This window comes from Mytilus californianus, unplaced genomic scaffold, assembly GCF_021869535.1.
Source record: "Mytilus californianus isolate M0D057914Y unplaced genomic scaffold, xbMytCali1.0.p SCAF_1, whole genome shotgun sequence".
NCBI classification, from domain to species: Eukaryota; Metazoa; Mollusca; class Bivalvia; order Mytilida; family Mytilidae; genus Mytilus; species Mytilus californianus.
Window position 1 is genome coordinate 68332349 of NW_026262581.1, and position 15533 is coordinate 68347881.

Here is a 15533-nt window from a genome sequence, read left to right on the forward strand (position 1 = left end):
GCAATTTACCCCTGAAATCAATCCCAGCATTCCCTTTGTGATATGGAACCCTCTGGTACAATGTCAGAGCGATCCATTCACTTGCACACAAGTTATTGTCATGAAACAAGAAAAATGCTTGTTTTTTGCCCCTTTTTGGCCCCTTATTCCAAAAATTTGGAGGCAATTACCCCCAAAATCAATCCCAGCATTCCCTTTGTGATATGGAACCTTGTGGTACAATGTCGGAGAGATCCATACACTAACACACAAGTTATGTCTGGAAGTTACAAAAATGCTTATTTTTGGCCCCTAATTCCTTAACTGTTGGTCCCATAACCCCCAAAATCAATCCCCACCTTCCTTTTGTGGTATTGAACCTTATGGTAAAATTTCATAGAGATCCATTCACTTAAACTAAAGTTAAGAGTGCGAAAACTAATGTGTCTTCGGACATCGACGCCGGACGACGACGCCAACGTCATACCAATATACGACCACAAAATTTTTTTTGCGGTCGTATAAAAAGTAATTAGGGATCATTAGCCAATGTTTCCTAGGGGCATTGATATAGTCATTAAGAGGGCCCTCAGGATTATCAAACTATACTGGAGTGGCAGTTTTATTACAGGAAAGGGATTATAAACAAAAACAAGTGATCAAAAGTGCAAAATGGCGATTAAGAAATCCGATTTCAAACATTGAGTCAATGAAAGGACCGAAATTATTTCTGCTAAAAATCAAATTTGTCCTAAATCCCAATTACTCATTTAGGACAAATAGCTATCAGTTTAGGACAAGACTGGCAAATATGACCGTTTTCGGAACCTTGCGCTATCATATCATATTTGACATGTATATCTGACGATTCTATTACACCGAATAAAGATGAGTTTTGACCTGGGGTCATTAAGAAACTGACATATGCAAAACAAATCACCATTGACCAATGACAAAAAGTCCAGGTGGTTTCTGTCAGACAGACATGTATCAATATAATGTCTAATAATTTTTATATGAATCAGAATAAAAAAATCAACACTAGTTATAGTAAGTGAAATTAAAATCAACATAAGTTAGAGTAAGCAAAATGTTTCAACACTTTCCATAAATTATGAAGATATAGCATACCTTTATCTTGCAGAGCTGGTAATGACATTAGAAATTCAGCCTCTGTCTTTTTCACAGTTTCCTTTGGTAAAGGGGGTATATTTTTCTGCACAAGGGCAATTTCTTCCTCAACAGACAGTGTTAGAGTTTCTACAAAGCATCACACATTGAACAAGTACAAAGCGAAATACAAACATACTGGAAGTTAATAAATCAAACAATTGTAAAAATATGTTTTCCTCGTCTATAAAATTACATTGAAAGTTTAATTTCATGTAATAACATCTTTCTGAAAAAACTTTAAATATTTGCCCATAGATTATTAGCAAAGAAAAATCAAGGTATCATCATTCAATTTACAACTTAAACAGTGTTTTTTTTCATTCCATCATACCTTTGTGACTTTTATTTTTTTTTATTTGTGGCTAGTATATGCATGGCCAATTTTGTGTAATCAGAAGGAAATATAGAGGTCTACAGCTCACTATGCACACAAGTGCACTTTAAACACCCATCTGATTATTACTTAGGGGTATGAGATATTTCCTTTGAACAAACATCTGAAAGCAAATTCACAAAATCATGGTCTTGTAGAAAAGAGCTTATTACTCAGGAAAAACAAAATTTATTTTTTAGTTGAAATTAGACTTTGAAACTGCAATTACTCCTAGTTTGGTTTTTTGAATCTTTTGTCTTTTTGTACTTTGTACCTATCAGATGAGTCTAGACATTTCCTTTGATGAACTAAAAGTCAGATATGTAAAATGTTATGTTAAAAGATCTTTTTTGTCAATAAATGTGCTTTATGTTTCATGTCCAAAAAATCAATGGAAATTTACGTTTTCATTGAATTTTTGTGGAAAATCAAATGCGTGATATTTGTGACGTCATTAATAGAATACAAGTACACAAGTTTTCAACAAATAGACATATTTATTCATTCAGTGTATGTTCACTTGTTTTTGTTAATATGTCTTTTGATTGAGTGAAGCCATTTCAATTGATATTTTATAGTGTGTCTTTCTATGTTGTGATGTTACACTATTGTTTCAGGTTAGGGTGAAGGTTGGCGCCTATTAAAACGTTTAAACCCGCTGCATTGGTTTGCACCTGTCCTAAGTCAGGAACCTGATGTTCCGTAGTTGTCATTTGTTGATGTGGTTCATAAGTGTTTCTTATTTTTTCGTTTTTTATATAGATTAGACCGTTGGTTTTCCTGTTTGAATGGTTTTACACTAGTCAATTTGGGGCCCTTTATAGCTTGCTGTTCCGTGTGAGTCAAGGCTCCATGTTGGAAGGCTGTACTTTGACCTATAATGGTTTACTTTTACAAATTGTGACTTGGATGGAGAGTTGTCTCATTGGCACTCATACCACATCTTCTTATATCTATATATTTCCTATTTAGTCATTGTATTATTTATATATGATTCATTGTGATATTTGTCAATAAATCCTATTTTTAAATTTTAGCTAGAAATAGAGGCCATTTTCGGGCCTTATTGAACCTACTCCTTTAAGTCATGCTGAGACCTTTTACAGATTGAAAGACGTCTCTGGCAATCATACCACATTTTATTTTCATAATATTTACCTGCTTCACCAATATCTTTCTCCTGACTTTGACCAGCTGTTTTTGTTGGTTTATGACCTCTCTTTGGACTACCATCATCTGTGTCACTTATCTCTGGACTGTAGTCCTCCCCTTTTCTGATTGATTTATCTATACCTTTCATATCATCCATACTCTGTTCCATTTCAAGCATTCTGAAACTTTTACGTTTAGATCGTGATGATCGCCTAATGTTGCCATCATCTGATTCTTGACTACTTGTAACTGAATCCTCTCTTTTCATATCTGTTTCTGCCTTTGCTGTTTGCTTCACTGGTGCCTTTCTCTTTCCCTTACTTGTAGCAGCTTTATCAATATTGTCTTGAGATTTAATTGAAGCAGTTTCTGATCTTTTAGGTCTTCCTCTTCCTTTTCCTTTCGTTTGGGCTCCAAGATGATGGTCATCCTCTACAATATCAGTGGTATCTGGTGGAACTGCTAATGTGGCATCGTCTTGGACTGCATCAGAGGTATCATCCTGGATTGCAACAGTTGCAGCATCTTGAATACTAGTTGTGGCATCCTCTGCAACAGCAACTGTGTCACCTTGTATTGCTAAGGTAGCTTCTTCTTGAATTGCAACTGTTGAGTCTCCTTGAAGAGCTAAAGTGGCATCTCCATGAACTGATAGAGTAGCATCTCCATGAAAAGCAACAGTGGCATCTCCATGAACAGAGACTGTGGCTTCAGGTAATGCTAAAGTGGCATCCCCATGAACATCAACAGTAGCATCTCCATGAATGTTAACAGTGGCATCTCCATGAACAGCCACTGTGGCATCATCCTGAACTGCTAATGTGGCATCTTCATGAACTGCTACTGTGGCATCTTCTTGAACTGCTACTGTGGCATCATCTTGAACTATTACTGTGGCTTCTTCTTGAACAGCTACTGTGGCATCTTCTTGAACAGCCACAGTGGCATCATCAAATGCCACTTTCTTAGATGGACAAGCTACTTCTTTGACAACTTGAGTAGCATCATCACCATTTACCCTAACATCTGGGAAAACCTGAGTAGCTTCGTCACCTCCATCAACTGCTTGTGTGGGTTCATCTAGAATGGCTTGTGTTTCCATTTCTTGATCAACTGTGTCATCAGCTGTTATCACTTGTCTTCCACCCTCCTCAGGAAAATCATCAACATCACATGCTAAAGTGGAAGTAGCAAACAAATGGCTGACATCCTCGTCAGATTCTACAACAGTTTCTCCTTCATCCTACAAATAAAACAGTAAATTAAACAAAGATCAATACTAGAACTTTGAGACTTAATGATAGGCTTTGAAAAAACTATTTTTTACTTTTATTTTAAGTAATGCATTGTACCAACCATTTTTTCCTTTTTTTATTAAATATAACATGTAATTTAAAGTAATTTGCACCAAAAATTAAGCAATGATTTGAACAGCTCTTGTATTTATTCTGATCGGCCTTCTCTAATACTTACCTCATCAATGATGTATATAGAAAATATAAAGTAGCAGATAAAATGAAGAAAAACATATTGCTAATCAGTCTATTGATTTTTAAGCAGTTAATTTATCTTCTTTCCATCGCAAGATGTGTTAATAAATAAACTGTTATCACAGAGATATGTCTCGCCTTTTTGTAAATTTGATAATGCAAATGTTGAAATTAAAATAGCAATACTTTATCATGTAAGTTATGCAAATATTCAAAGTCGATCAACCATGACTGAAGGTACATGGCTAAACAATCTCCATGGAATGAGATGTGCCAATACTAATACAACTGCATACCAAATACCACTGACTTATTATAAGTTGTTCCCTTTAAACAAACCTAAACACAAACATAAACTTGTAAACTATGTAAAAGATTCAAAGTCAATGAATCATGATCAGGGATGGGGCTATATAATCTCCATGGAAACGATATTTGCAAATGCCAATACATTTGCATACCAAATATCATTGACTTAACATTAGCAGTTCATCTCAAACTGATCTAATCACAAACTAATACATGTAAACTAAGCAAAAGTTTTAAAGTCAATAGACCATGACTGAGGGGGCGGGGCCAAATATTCTCCCTCCATGGAAATGAGATGTGCTAATGCTTATACAACTGAACACAAATTAACAATGACCTACCACTAATGGTTCCCCTTGAACTGACCTAATCACAAACTAATACATGTTAATTTAGCAAAATTTTCAAAGTCTATAGACCATGACTAAGGGGACGGAGCCAAATAATCTCCATGGAAATGAGATATGCCAATGCTTATACAACTGCATACCAAATATCATTGACCTACCACTAGTAGTTCCCCATAAATTGACCTAATCACAAACTAAAACATGTAAACTATGAAAAGTTTCAAAGTCAATAGACCTTGACTGAGGGGGCGGGGCCAAATAATCTCCATTGTAATGAGATGTGCCAATGCTAATACAACTGCATACCAAATATCATTGACCTACCACAAGTGGTTCCCCATAAATTGACCTAATCACAAACTAATACATGTAAACTATGAAAAGTTTCAAAGTCAATAGACCTTGACTGAGGGGGCGGGGCCAAATAATCTCCATGGTAATGAGATGTGCCAATGCTTATACAACTGCATACCAAATATCATTGACCTACCACTAGTGGATCACCATGAACTAGACCTAATCACAAACTACTACATTGTTGACGCCGACACCGGAAACAGCATACCTATGTCTCGCTTTTTGACTCCGTCAAGGCAAGACAAAATGTAGAAAAGCCTTATACTAACCTCTGTTGTTTGTGTAGGCTCATCAAAATAATCTGTATGGTAGGCCTGAGTAGCTCCATACTGTAATGCTTTCTACAAAGAATACAAATCAAAATGATGATTAAGTGTATACTATATACAAACAAGCTTTCAACAAAGTATACAAATCACAATCATGATTAAGTGTATACTATATACAAACAAGCTTTCAACAAAGAATACAAATCAAAATCATGATTAAGTATATACTATATACAAACAAGCTTTCAACAAAGTATACAAATCACAATCATGATTAAGTGTATACTGTATACAAACAAGCTTTCAACAAAGAATACAAATCAAAATCATGATTAAGTATATACTACCGTAATCGGGCTTGTATAGTTCGCACTGGTACATAGTCCGCACCCCCTTCTCCCCACGAAATTTCAGGTAAAAAAACTTTTTGTAACTGTTAGAAAAGGTCTAATGAAACTTTTTTTTAAAGATGTGTGGTCGTTTGCGGTATTTTCTTGGAAAAACCTATTTTCCATCACAAAACAGAAGCTAAAACTGCTTGTAAATGGTTCTAAAACACTTCACGCTGGTTAAAATAAGTCTAAATCACACAAAAAAACAATTTGAAAACTTGTGTATGTTTAAACTGGAAGTTTGAAAAGCACGTGTAAAAGATGAAAAAAAAAACCGGTGAGAATCGAAATCCGTACATAATAGATATCACTATAATACAACTTTGAAAGTAAAACATTTCCTTCCTTATGTAAAACAGTGTTTAATATATCTATCACATTAATGTTTGAAGGGTCTTAAGCTAATATAAAACATATTTGTCAATAGGAAACACCAAAACGGAACGAATAATAACCGATTACGTTTTGTAGTTTACACATCGTGAGCTGGTTTACGGTTGTCTTTTTTTACTTTTTTTGTACGATTTCATTCAAGCAGATACCAGTTTATATTTAGCAATGCATTGAAAAGAAACGAGAATTTTGTAATGAAGCATTGCATTTTAAAATTTATCAGTATTAATTTGATATTGAATAAAAATAACTTATTAATATGGATTGGGTAAAATTATTGGTTTGAAAAATGATAAGAGCGCCCTCTACAATGTCAATAACAAACATGGCGGAACATAAACAAACCACATCGCGAAATTGAAATTTTCTCTCTTATTTCTTGCTTATTGTACTCTATAGTCCGCACCCCTGCTGTCAGGGTCAATTTTGGAGAATAAAACAGCGGACTATACAAGCCTTTTAACGGTATATACAAACAAGCTTTCAACAAAGTATACAAATCACAATCATGATTAAGTGTATACTATATACAAACAAGCTTTCAACAAAGAATACAAATCAAAATCATGATTAAGTATATACTATATACAAACAAGCTTTCAACAAAGTATACAAATCACAATCATGATTAAGTGTATACTGTATACAAACAAGCTTTCAACAAAGAATACAAATCAAAATCATGATTAAGTATATACTACCGTAATCGGGCTTGTATAGTTCGCACTGGTACATAGTCCGCACCCCCTTCTCCCCACGAAATTTCAGGTAAAAAAACTTTTTGTAACTGTTAGAAAAGGTCTAATGAAACTTTTTTTTAAAGATGTGTGGTCGTTTGCGGTATTTTCTTAGAAAAACCTATTTTCCATCACAAAACAGAAGCTAAAACTGCTTGTAAATGGTTCTAAAACACTTCACGCTGGTTAAAATAAGTCTAAATCACACAAAAAAACAATTTGAAAACTTGTGTATGTTTAAACTGGAAGTTTGAAAAGCACGTGTAAAAGATAAAAAAAAAAAAAAACGGTGAGAATCGAAATCCGTACATAATAGATATCACTATAATACAACTTTGAAAGTAAAACATTTCCTTCCTTATGTAAAACAGTGTTTAATATATCTATCACATTAATGTTTGAAGGGTCTTAAGCTAATATAAAACATATTTGTCAATAGGAAACACCAAAACGGAACGAATAATAACCGATTACGTTTTGTAGTTTACACATCGTGAGCTGGTTTACGGTTGTCTTTTTTTACTTTTTTTGTACGATTTCATTCAAGCAGATACCAGTTTATATTTAGCAATGCATTGAAAAGAAACTAGAATTTTGTAATGAAGCATTGCATTTTAAAATTTATCAGTATTAATTTGATATTGAATAAAAATAACTTATTAATATGGATTGGGTAAAATTATTGGTTTGAAAAATGATAAGGGCGCCCTCTACAATGTCAATAACAAACATGGTGGAACATAAACAAACCACATTGCGAAATTGAAATTTTCTCTCTTATTTCTTGCTTATTGTACTCTATAGTCCGCACCCCTGCTGTCAGGGTCAATTTTGGAGAATAAAACAGCGGACTATACAAGCCTTTTAACGGTATATACAAACAAGCTTTCAACAAAGTATACAAATCACAATCATGATTAAGTGTATACTATATACAAACATGCTTTCAACAAAGAATACAAATCATAATCATGATTAAGTATTTACTATATACAAACAAGCTATCTGAAGGTATGGCATAGGCACTACAAGTTAATATTGGAAAAGCATTCAAGTGAGAATATTTACAGTAGCTATTCAATTCAGAAAAAATGCTGATCTTAAACTAAAACACAAATCATTTGATTCCGTCATATGTTTCCAATTTGTATGAAACAAAAAGGATTATTGATAATTTGAATAATTAATAGAAATATGTTAACAATAAATTATTATTCTATGATATAGATGTACAATAATTATATAAATTTGATAAATATTTTACGATCTATCTTCTTTGAAACCAACATCTTCATGATAAAGTCCCACAATTCTCATGAAATGGTTTAATGAATAGGATGACACAATATTGTCAACTAAACATGATGGCAAACAAACCTACCAAGTAAGAGAGTTTTCTTTCAAATGGTGTCAGAGGAGTTGCATTCCCAAAGTGTTATTGTGGTACAAAAGTAAAAAGTCAAATTCCTATAACTCCCGAAAAAAAATGGTCAAATCTAAATGACCATATAAGTATGAAAGCTATCTCTCCAATGGTCTCAGAGGATTTGCGTTTACTAAAAGTAATTGTGGTTCATTAGAAAATAAATGGGGAATGTGTCCATGGGACACGAAAATGCCCCCACTTGCATATAATGTTATAAAGGGACATAACTCAAGATCTGTAAAAGTGACGCTACACAAATTTGTACTTGATCTGAATTTTGTGGTAATAAGCATTGTGTATACGTTTCATAACACTTAGTTGAGGCAAACTAAAGTTAGAGAACGGAAACGAAAAATTTAGCAATTTTTTCATTTGTAAAGGGGCATAACTCTATGGTGAAAGCGACGCCACCAAAATTCAAACTTGATCTGTGTTTTGTGGTAATAAGCATTGTGTAACGGTTTCATAACGGAAACGAAAAATTCAGCAATATTTCCATTTGTAAAGGGGCATAACTCTGGAACAGTAAAAGCATTGCCACCAAATTTCAAACTTGGTCTGTGTTTTAAGGTAATAAGCATTGTGTATTAGTTTTTATAACATTTGGTTAAGGCAAACTAAAGTTAGAGAACGGAAACGAAAAATTTAGCAATTTTTCCATTTGGAAAGGGGCACAACTCTAGAACGGTACAAGTGAAACCACCAAAATTCTATCTTGATCTGTGTTTTGTGGTAATTAGCATTGTGTATAAGTTTCATATTATTTGGTTGAGGCAAACTAAAGTTAGAGAACGGAAACCAATTATGGGACGTACGTACAGAGGTACAGACAGACAAGGATATAACTTAATGCCCCCTCCGCTACAGCGGGGGCATTAAAAAATGGTCCAAGTTTTCTAACTCCCATAAAAATTGTCAAATCAAAATGACAGTATAATATGGTCAACAACATATGATGGCCAACAGTCCTACAAGAGGGTTTCTGAATCAATGAACTTGGTCTCTATGAGAGGATTACTGATTTATTGAACCTGGTCTTAAAACAATTACTGATTTAGTCAACCTGTTCTCTATGAGAGGATAACTGATTCAGTGAACCTGGTCTTAAAACAATTACTGATTTAGTCAACCTGTTCTCTATGAGAGGATTATTGATTCAGTGAACCTGGTCTTAAACAATTACTGATTTAGTCAACCTGTTCTCTATGACAGGATTATTGATTCAGTGAACCTGTTCTCTATGAGAGGGTTACTGATTCAGTGAACGTACTTTCTATAAGAGGATAACTGTTTCAGTGAACCTTCCTCTATGAAATGATTATTAATTCAGTGAACCTGGTCTCTGAGAGGGTTCATTATGGCAGGATTACTGGTTTACCTTTCTATCATCTTCTTCCTCTTCGTCACTCTCTGCCACAAATGTCTGAGTTGGTTCTATTTGCTGTCTGTAAAATACAAAAAAAAACCACAATATTCAATCTTACTCTACAACTTTATGACAGACATTCTCCATCGGATAACACATGGTTATACAGGGTTAGACCATAATATATATATAATTCGTCATAAAATTGTCACATGTTAAGACGTGTATAAAAAAATTAAAATTTGATGTGGCGGCATTAGGTTTGATTTGATTTTTGGTGTTTTAACGCCACTTTTAAGCACCGCTTTTGGGCTATTTTGTGGCCACCAGTTTTTATTGGTAGAGGAAGCCGGAGTGCCTGGAGAAAACCACGACCTTTGATAGGAAAACTGACAATCCTAGTCAATTAAGATTGGAGTCGAGTGCACCTGCACGAGCGGGGTTCGAACTCACAACCTCAGTGTTGACTAGCTAGTGATTACAGTAGTAACTACTTAGACCACTCGGCCACCGAGGCCCCAAGCGGCCTTAGGAGTATCGTCAAGGATGATAATGTTAATAACCATGCCACCACATCAAATTCTATTATACACGTCTAAACATGTGACAACTTTATGAAAAATTATATATATATTATGGTGTTAGCCCTGTATAACCACGTGTTATCCGATGGAGAATGTCTGTCATAAAGTTGTCACATGTTTTATAAGACGTGTATAATAAAATTAAAATTTGATGTGGAGGCATAGTAATTATCATTATCATCCTTTACGACAGACAAAATAGCTGAACAGAAAGGTACACCATCTAATTGTCACTATACATCATGTACTGTGTTACAAACCTAGATAAAGCCGATGAGGAAAGGCATTACATCGACCACTGAAAGCTATATTTTTATGTAGCCTAGGTAGTCCAATGGTCTAGGGCGCTGGACACAGTGCAGGCGGTGTTGCCATGATGTCATAGAAGCAAGGGTTCGAATCCATCTGAGGGAAGAACAAAAATTTGCTAACGCAAATTTGAAGATCTAACTTTGTTGGGCTAAATTTGAGACGAATTATATATATATATATAAATGAATCCACAGTATATATATATTACTGTGGATTCATTATTTTTGTAAGGGACAATTTTCTCTGGATTAAGGAAACATATATTTTTGTGGACGTTTCATTTCATGGATTTGTATAAGTCTGCATTCAAGCTTACAGAAAATTTGTACTTTGTTGAACATTAAAATTTGGGGTTCATCTGTACCCACGAAATCCACAACATCTATACCAACGAAATCCACAACATCTATACCCACGAAATCCATATCTATACCCACGAAATCCACATCTATACCCATGAAATCCACAACATCTGTACCCACGAAATCCACAACATCTATACCCACGAAATCCACAACATCTATACCCAAGAAATCCAAAACATCTGTACCCACGAAATCCACAACATCTGTACCCACGAAATCCACAACATCTGTACCAACGAAATCCACAACATCTATACCCACGAAATCCACAACATCTTTACCCACGAAATCCACAACATCTTTACCCACGAAATCCACAACATCTATACCCACAAAAATCCACAACATCTTTACCCACGAAATCCACAACATCTTTACCCACGAAATCCACAACATCTATACCCACAAAAAATCCACAACATCTATACCCATGAAATCCACAACATCTTTACCCACGAAATCCACAACATCTATACCCCAAAATCTACAACATCTATACCCATGAAATCCACAAAAATTGCCGCTGATCAATTAATAATGAATCCACAGTATGTGATAGTGTGTGTAATGTATGTAGGACATGTTTATAATCATATAACCATTTAATTATCTGTTCATGTCTCAATATCTATATAAAAATTAATAAAATGCTCCGCTGGGGGCAGCTTGATACGACCGCAGAGGTCGAACCCTGAACAGTTGGGGCAAGTATGGACACAACATTCAAGCACAGAATTTGGATTGTGATTAAATATTTGACACAGCACAGGTTTCTGACACAGAATGAGTGTGGTCTAAGAACTTAAAAATTTTTCATTTACCTATTCAAACCATATCATTATTATTTGCTTTTATATATAAATCAGAAATAACCAATTTTTAAAGAACCCCCCCCCAATTTTTTGAACCCCCTTATGATTCATCACCCCCAAACTCAATCCCAGCCTTCCCTATGTGGTATGGTACCTGCAGTACAATTTCAGAGAGATCCATACACTTGAACACAAGTTATTGTCTGGAAACTAGAAAATGCTTGTTTTTTGGCCCCAAATTTCTAAACGTTTAGGGCAATTACCCCCAAACTCAAACCCAGCTTTCCCTTTGTGATATGGAACCTTGTAGTACAATTTCATAAAGATCCATACACTTACACACAAGTTATTGTCATGAAACTAGAAAAATGCTTGTTTTTTGCCCCTTTTTTTGCCCCTAATTCCTAATATTTTGAGGCAATTACCCCCAAAATCAATCCCAGCATTCCATGTGTGATATGGAACCTTGTGGTACAATGTCAGAGAGATCAATACACTAACACACAAGTTATGTCTGGAAGTTACAAAAATGCTTATTATTGGCCCCTAATTCCTTAACTGTTGGTACCATAACCCCCAAAATCAATCCCAACCTTCCTTTTGTGGTATTGAACCTTATGGTAAAATTTCATAGAGATCCATTCACTTAAACTAAAGCTAGAGTGCGAAAAACCAAAGTGTCTTCGGATGACGACGATGACGCCGGACTACGACGACGCCACCGTCATACCAATATACTACCGCAAAAATTGTTTGCGGTCGTATAAAAACCAATTGTTCAGAGACACTTGAAGGTCTTTCCACATTACATTTCTAAATAAAGTTACTTTTGGCATCCAATCATGGGTTTCTTCATTCATTATTAAATAAATATATAGATTCTATATACTTTTGACTTAAACTTTGGAGATAATTTGCTACTTCCGGTTAGGAAAATGTCATTTCTGGTCTCATAAGATAGCTTACTTTCCTCTGATTCCGAAAATCTATGGTTTCTATATACTTTTCATTCAAATAAGGGAGATAATTAGCTACTTCCGGTTTTCCAAAGGCGACTTTGGGTGTCATTAAAAGGTTATTGTATGTTGATTCTAAAAATATGTAGTTTTTAAGTATATTTCCCGTGAATTACTGAAAAAATAACTACTTCCAGTTTGCACAAGGTCACTTCCGGTTGATATTTTTCAAGGTCATATGTCACTCAACCCTTTGAAAAAGACACAATGGCTTTATCATGTACCAGAATGAAGTTATATTCGATTTACCTTAAATCTTAAAATTTTAGCTTTGGACCAAATATACCATTTCTTCATCTCAACAACCCAAACATTTTGCATCAATTCTTTTGTATCTAGATTTCAGAGTTTGAGAGGAGATGCACACACTATCAAAGGGGAAAATTTAGAATATGACCTTGACCTGATTTTCCAAGTTATGACTCAAGGATCTCAAATCAAAAGTCCTAAGGTCTTTACGGCTTACGGTTAATGAGTTACACTAACATTCTGAAAAATAAATAGTGACGGGTAGATAACTCCTGTAAAATGTCACTGGATTGCTTCGATCCAAATTAGCCAAAAATTTCTGAGGATGTAACGAACAATTCAGAAAAAGGATTTTGTCAGTATCTTTTTTTGTTACGAAGGAGATGCATACACAAGATAAACAGTGAATGGGGAGATAACTCTTATAAAGAAAATTGTTCAGCTTAGCAGGGTGAGTTTTAAAAGCGAAACAAAAATCTATCACAAGAACAAAGTTTGGCGGAAGAAAAAAAAAAAGAATAATAATCAGAACAAATACAATAGGTCTTTCCACTTCTCTCTAATAAGGAGATGTGGTATGAGATGAAGTTCAAATGAAGTGGATGTAAGCAATTATAGGCAACCATATAGCCTTCAACACTGAAAAAAACTCATACTGTTTAGTTGGCTATAAAAGGCCCTGACATGAAAAATATGAAACAATTTAATTGAGAAAACAGCCTAATTTAAAACAAACCAATTTATAAAAACAAACATGACAGACATGAGCCAACGACAACCACTGAACTACAGGCCCCATGACCTGGGACAGGCACATTTGAATGTGGTGAGGTTTAACATTTTTGGAGGCACCAACCCTCCCCCTATCCTGGGACAATGAGTGGTGTAACACAAGAACAAATTTTACAAAACAATAAACATTAAACAAATACGAGAAACAGCAGTAAATGACAACCACTCATTTACAGGCTCCCGACTTGTGACAGGCACATTTAGAACATGGCGGGGTTAAACATGTTTGAAGGCTAATGACTTTTTATATTAAGGTAAGAATTTTCCCCTACCTGTCTTGTACATCTGTAAATGCTTGTGTAGGTTCTGTTAATAATTTTTTATCTTCCTCATCAGTAACATCTAAAATGAAAGGATGAATTCATTATTGGCTTAAGACGAAAAACCTGTCGGACACATGTCTACCTGTGCACCTGTCCGACACATCTTTTATGTGAACCTTACTGTGTACAACTATGCAATAGTATATTTTTCAAGAATCAGTACATGTAATTCAGATATGAAAAGCTATTATTTTTTTTTATTTGTAATTTGACCTGTCTGTCTGCATTTATTTGTAATTTGATCTGTTTACCTGTATTTATTAGAAATTTAATTTCATATCTTAACTTTTTAATTATAATTTAGACCTATGTGTAACTTCTTGATTTAAAAAAAAATAAATTGCTTCAACGAGTGCAGCTGGATACGACCGCAGAGGTCCAACTCTGAACAGGTGGGGCAAAAATGGACGCAATATTCACGCTTGATACAGGTCTGAATTTGGATTGTAATTAAATATTTGACACATAAAAGGTTTCTGACACAGATTAATTGCAGTCAAAGAACTTAGAATTGGTTATATGATTTGAATTTATATTCAATTTTTTGCTTTTGTGCAATACACTTTGCTGTTGCGAATTGACCCCCCTCGCCCCACCCAAAAAAAATAAATTTGCCCCCCTCTTTTTTTTGCCTCTGTGCAATACACTATGCTGTTGCGTATTAACCCCCACACACAAAGACACAATAATATAATATTTGAAGAATTTTTCTTTTTAATTTCTGAAATCTGAAATGAGAAATAATTGACCCCCCACAATGTCTTTTTACCCCCCCCCCCCCTTTTTTTTCCCAAAAAAGGATTCTAGAAATCATGGCAATTTTATTCTCACAATCCTTTCTAAAGGAAACAAGTTATCTTGTAACAGTTAGTGTGAAACAATGCATGCTGGTCATAATGATATTCTAGAATTCTATCTTATAGGTTTTATTGGACTTACCATGTAATCACCACATTAAAACCATTGTTAAGTGTAACTCTCCTCTATATAATATTATGTAGCTGAAGATATAACTTGTCTAGTATTGAACCTACCTCCGACATCACTCTCTCCAACATAAGCCTGTGTTTGGGCATAAAGTATTTCAGCATCACCACTTTCATCCTTCTGTGTGTCTAGAAAACAAAAAAGACATGACAATCAGTTAAATAAAAAAACATATGACTGAGACATTATAATTATTCTTTTGCATTTTTCTTTTACTAAATGTAAAAAAAAAAGACCATGGTATATCCTACTACCAAAATAAATTCCTTTTCTAAATTTTCCTCCTAGATAAGACATATGTGGTTGTGTTTTTCACTGATAAGTTGA

At 34.5% G+C, this 15533-nt stretch overlaps 2 protein-coding genes and 1 long non-coding RNA gene across 8 annotated transcripts in view; 1 reads left to right on the forward strand and 2 right to left on the reverse strand.

The window, feature by feature from the left end:
- The window catches only part of LOC127706567 (mediator of DNA damage checkpoint protein 1-like), a 62400-nt gene that overhangs the window by 20328 nt on the left and 26539 nt on the right, over nucleotides 1-15533 (reverse strand). For all 4 annotated transcript variants that reach the window (XM_052211246.1, XM_052211241.1, XM_052211234.1 and 1 more), the window contains 6 exons: nucleotides 15254-15334; nucleotides 14169-14238; nucleotides 9779-9845; nucleotides 5453-5524; nucleotides 2684-3920; nucleotides 1111-1239 (listed from right to left, as the gene is read on the reverse strand). In XM_052211246.1, the coding sequence (XP_052067206.1) occupies nucleotides 1111-1239; nucleotides 2684-3920; nucleotides 5453-5524; nucleotides 9779-9845; nucleotides 14169-14238; nucleotides 15254-15334 (1656 nt within the window). The remainder of the gene's footprint in view (nucleotides 1-1110; nucleotides 1240-2683; nucleotides 3921-5452; nucleotides 5525-9778; nucleotides 9846-14168; nucleotides 14239-15253; nucleotides 15335-15533) is intronic.
- The window catches only part of LOC127707369 (uncharacterized), a 122944-nt gene that overhangs the window by 18787 nt on the left and 88624 nt on the right, over nucleotides 1-15533 (forward strand). The gene's annotated exons all lie outside the window — the stretch shown is intronic.
- Nucleotides 87-15533, reverse strand: part of LOC127706971 (uncharacterized) — a 123922-nt gene continuing 108475 nt past the window's right edge. For 2 of the 3 annotated variants that reach the window (XM_052211778.1, XM_052211774.1), the window contains one exon: nucleotides 11930-12432. The gene's annotated coding sequence lies outside the window, so the exon portion shown is untranslated. Of the gene's footprint in view, nucleotides 211-11929; nucleotides 12433-15533 lie in introns of those variants that run through there. The other variant, XM_052211777.1, reaches the window with a different exon arrangement.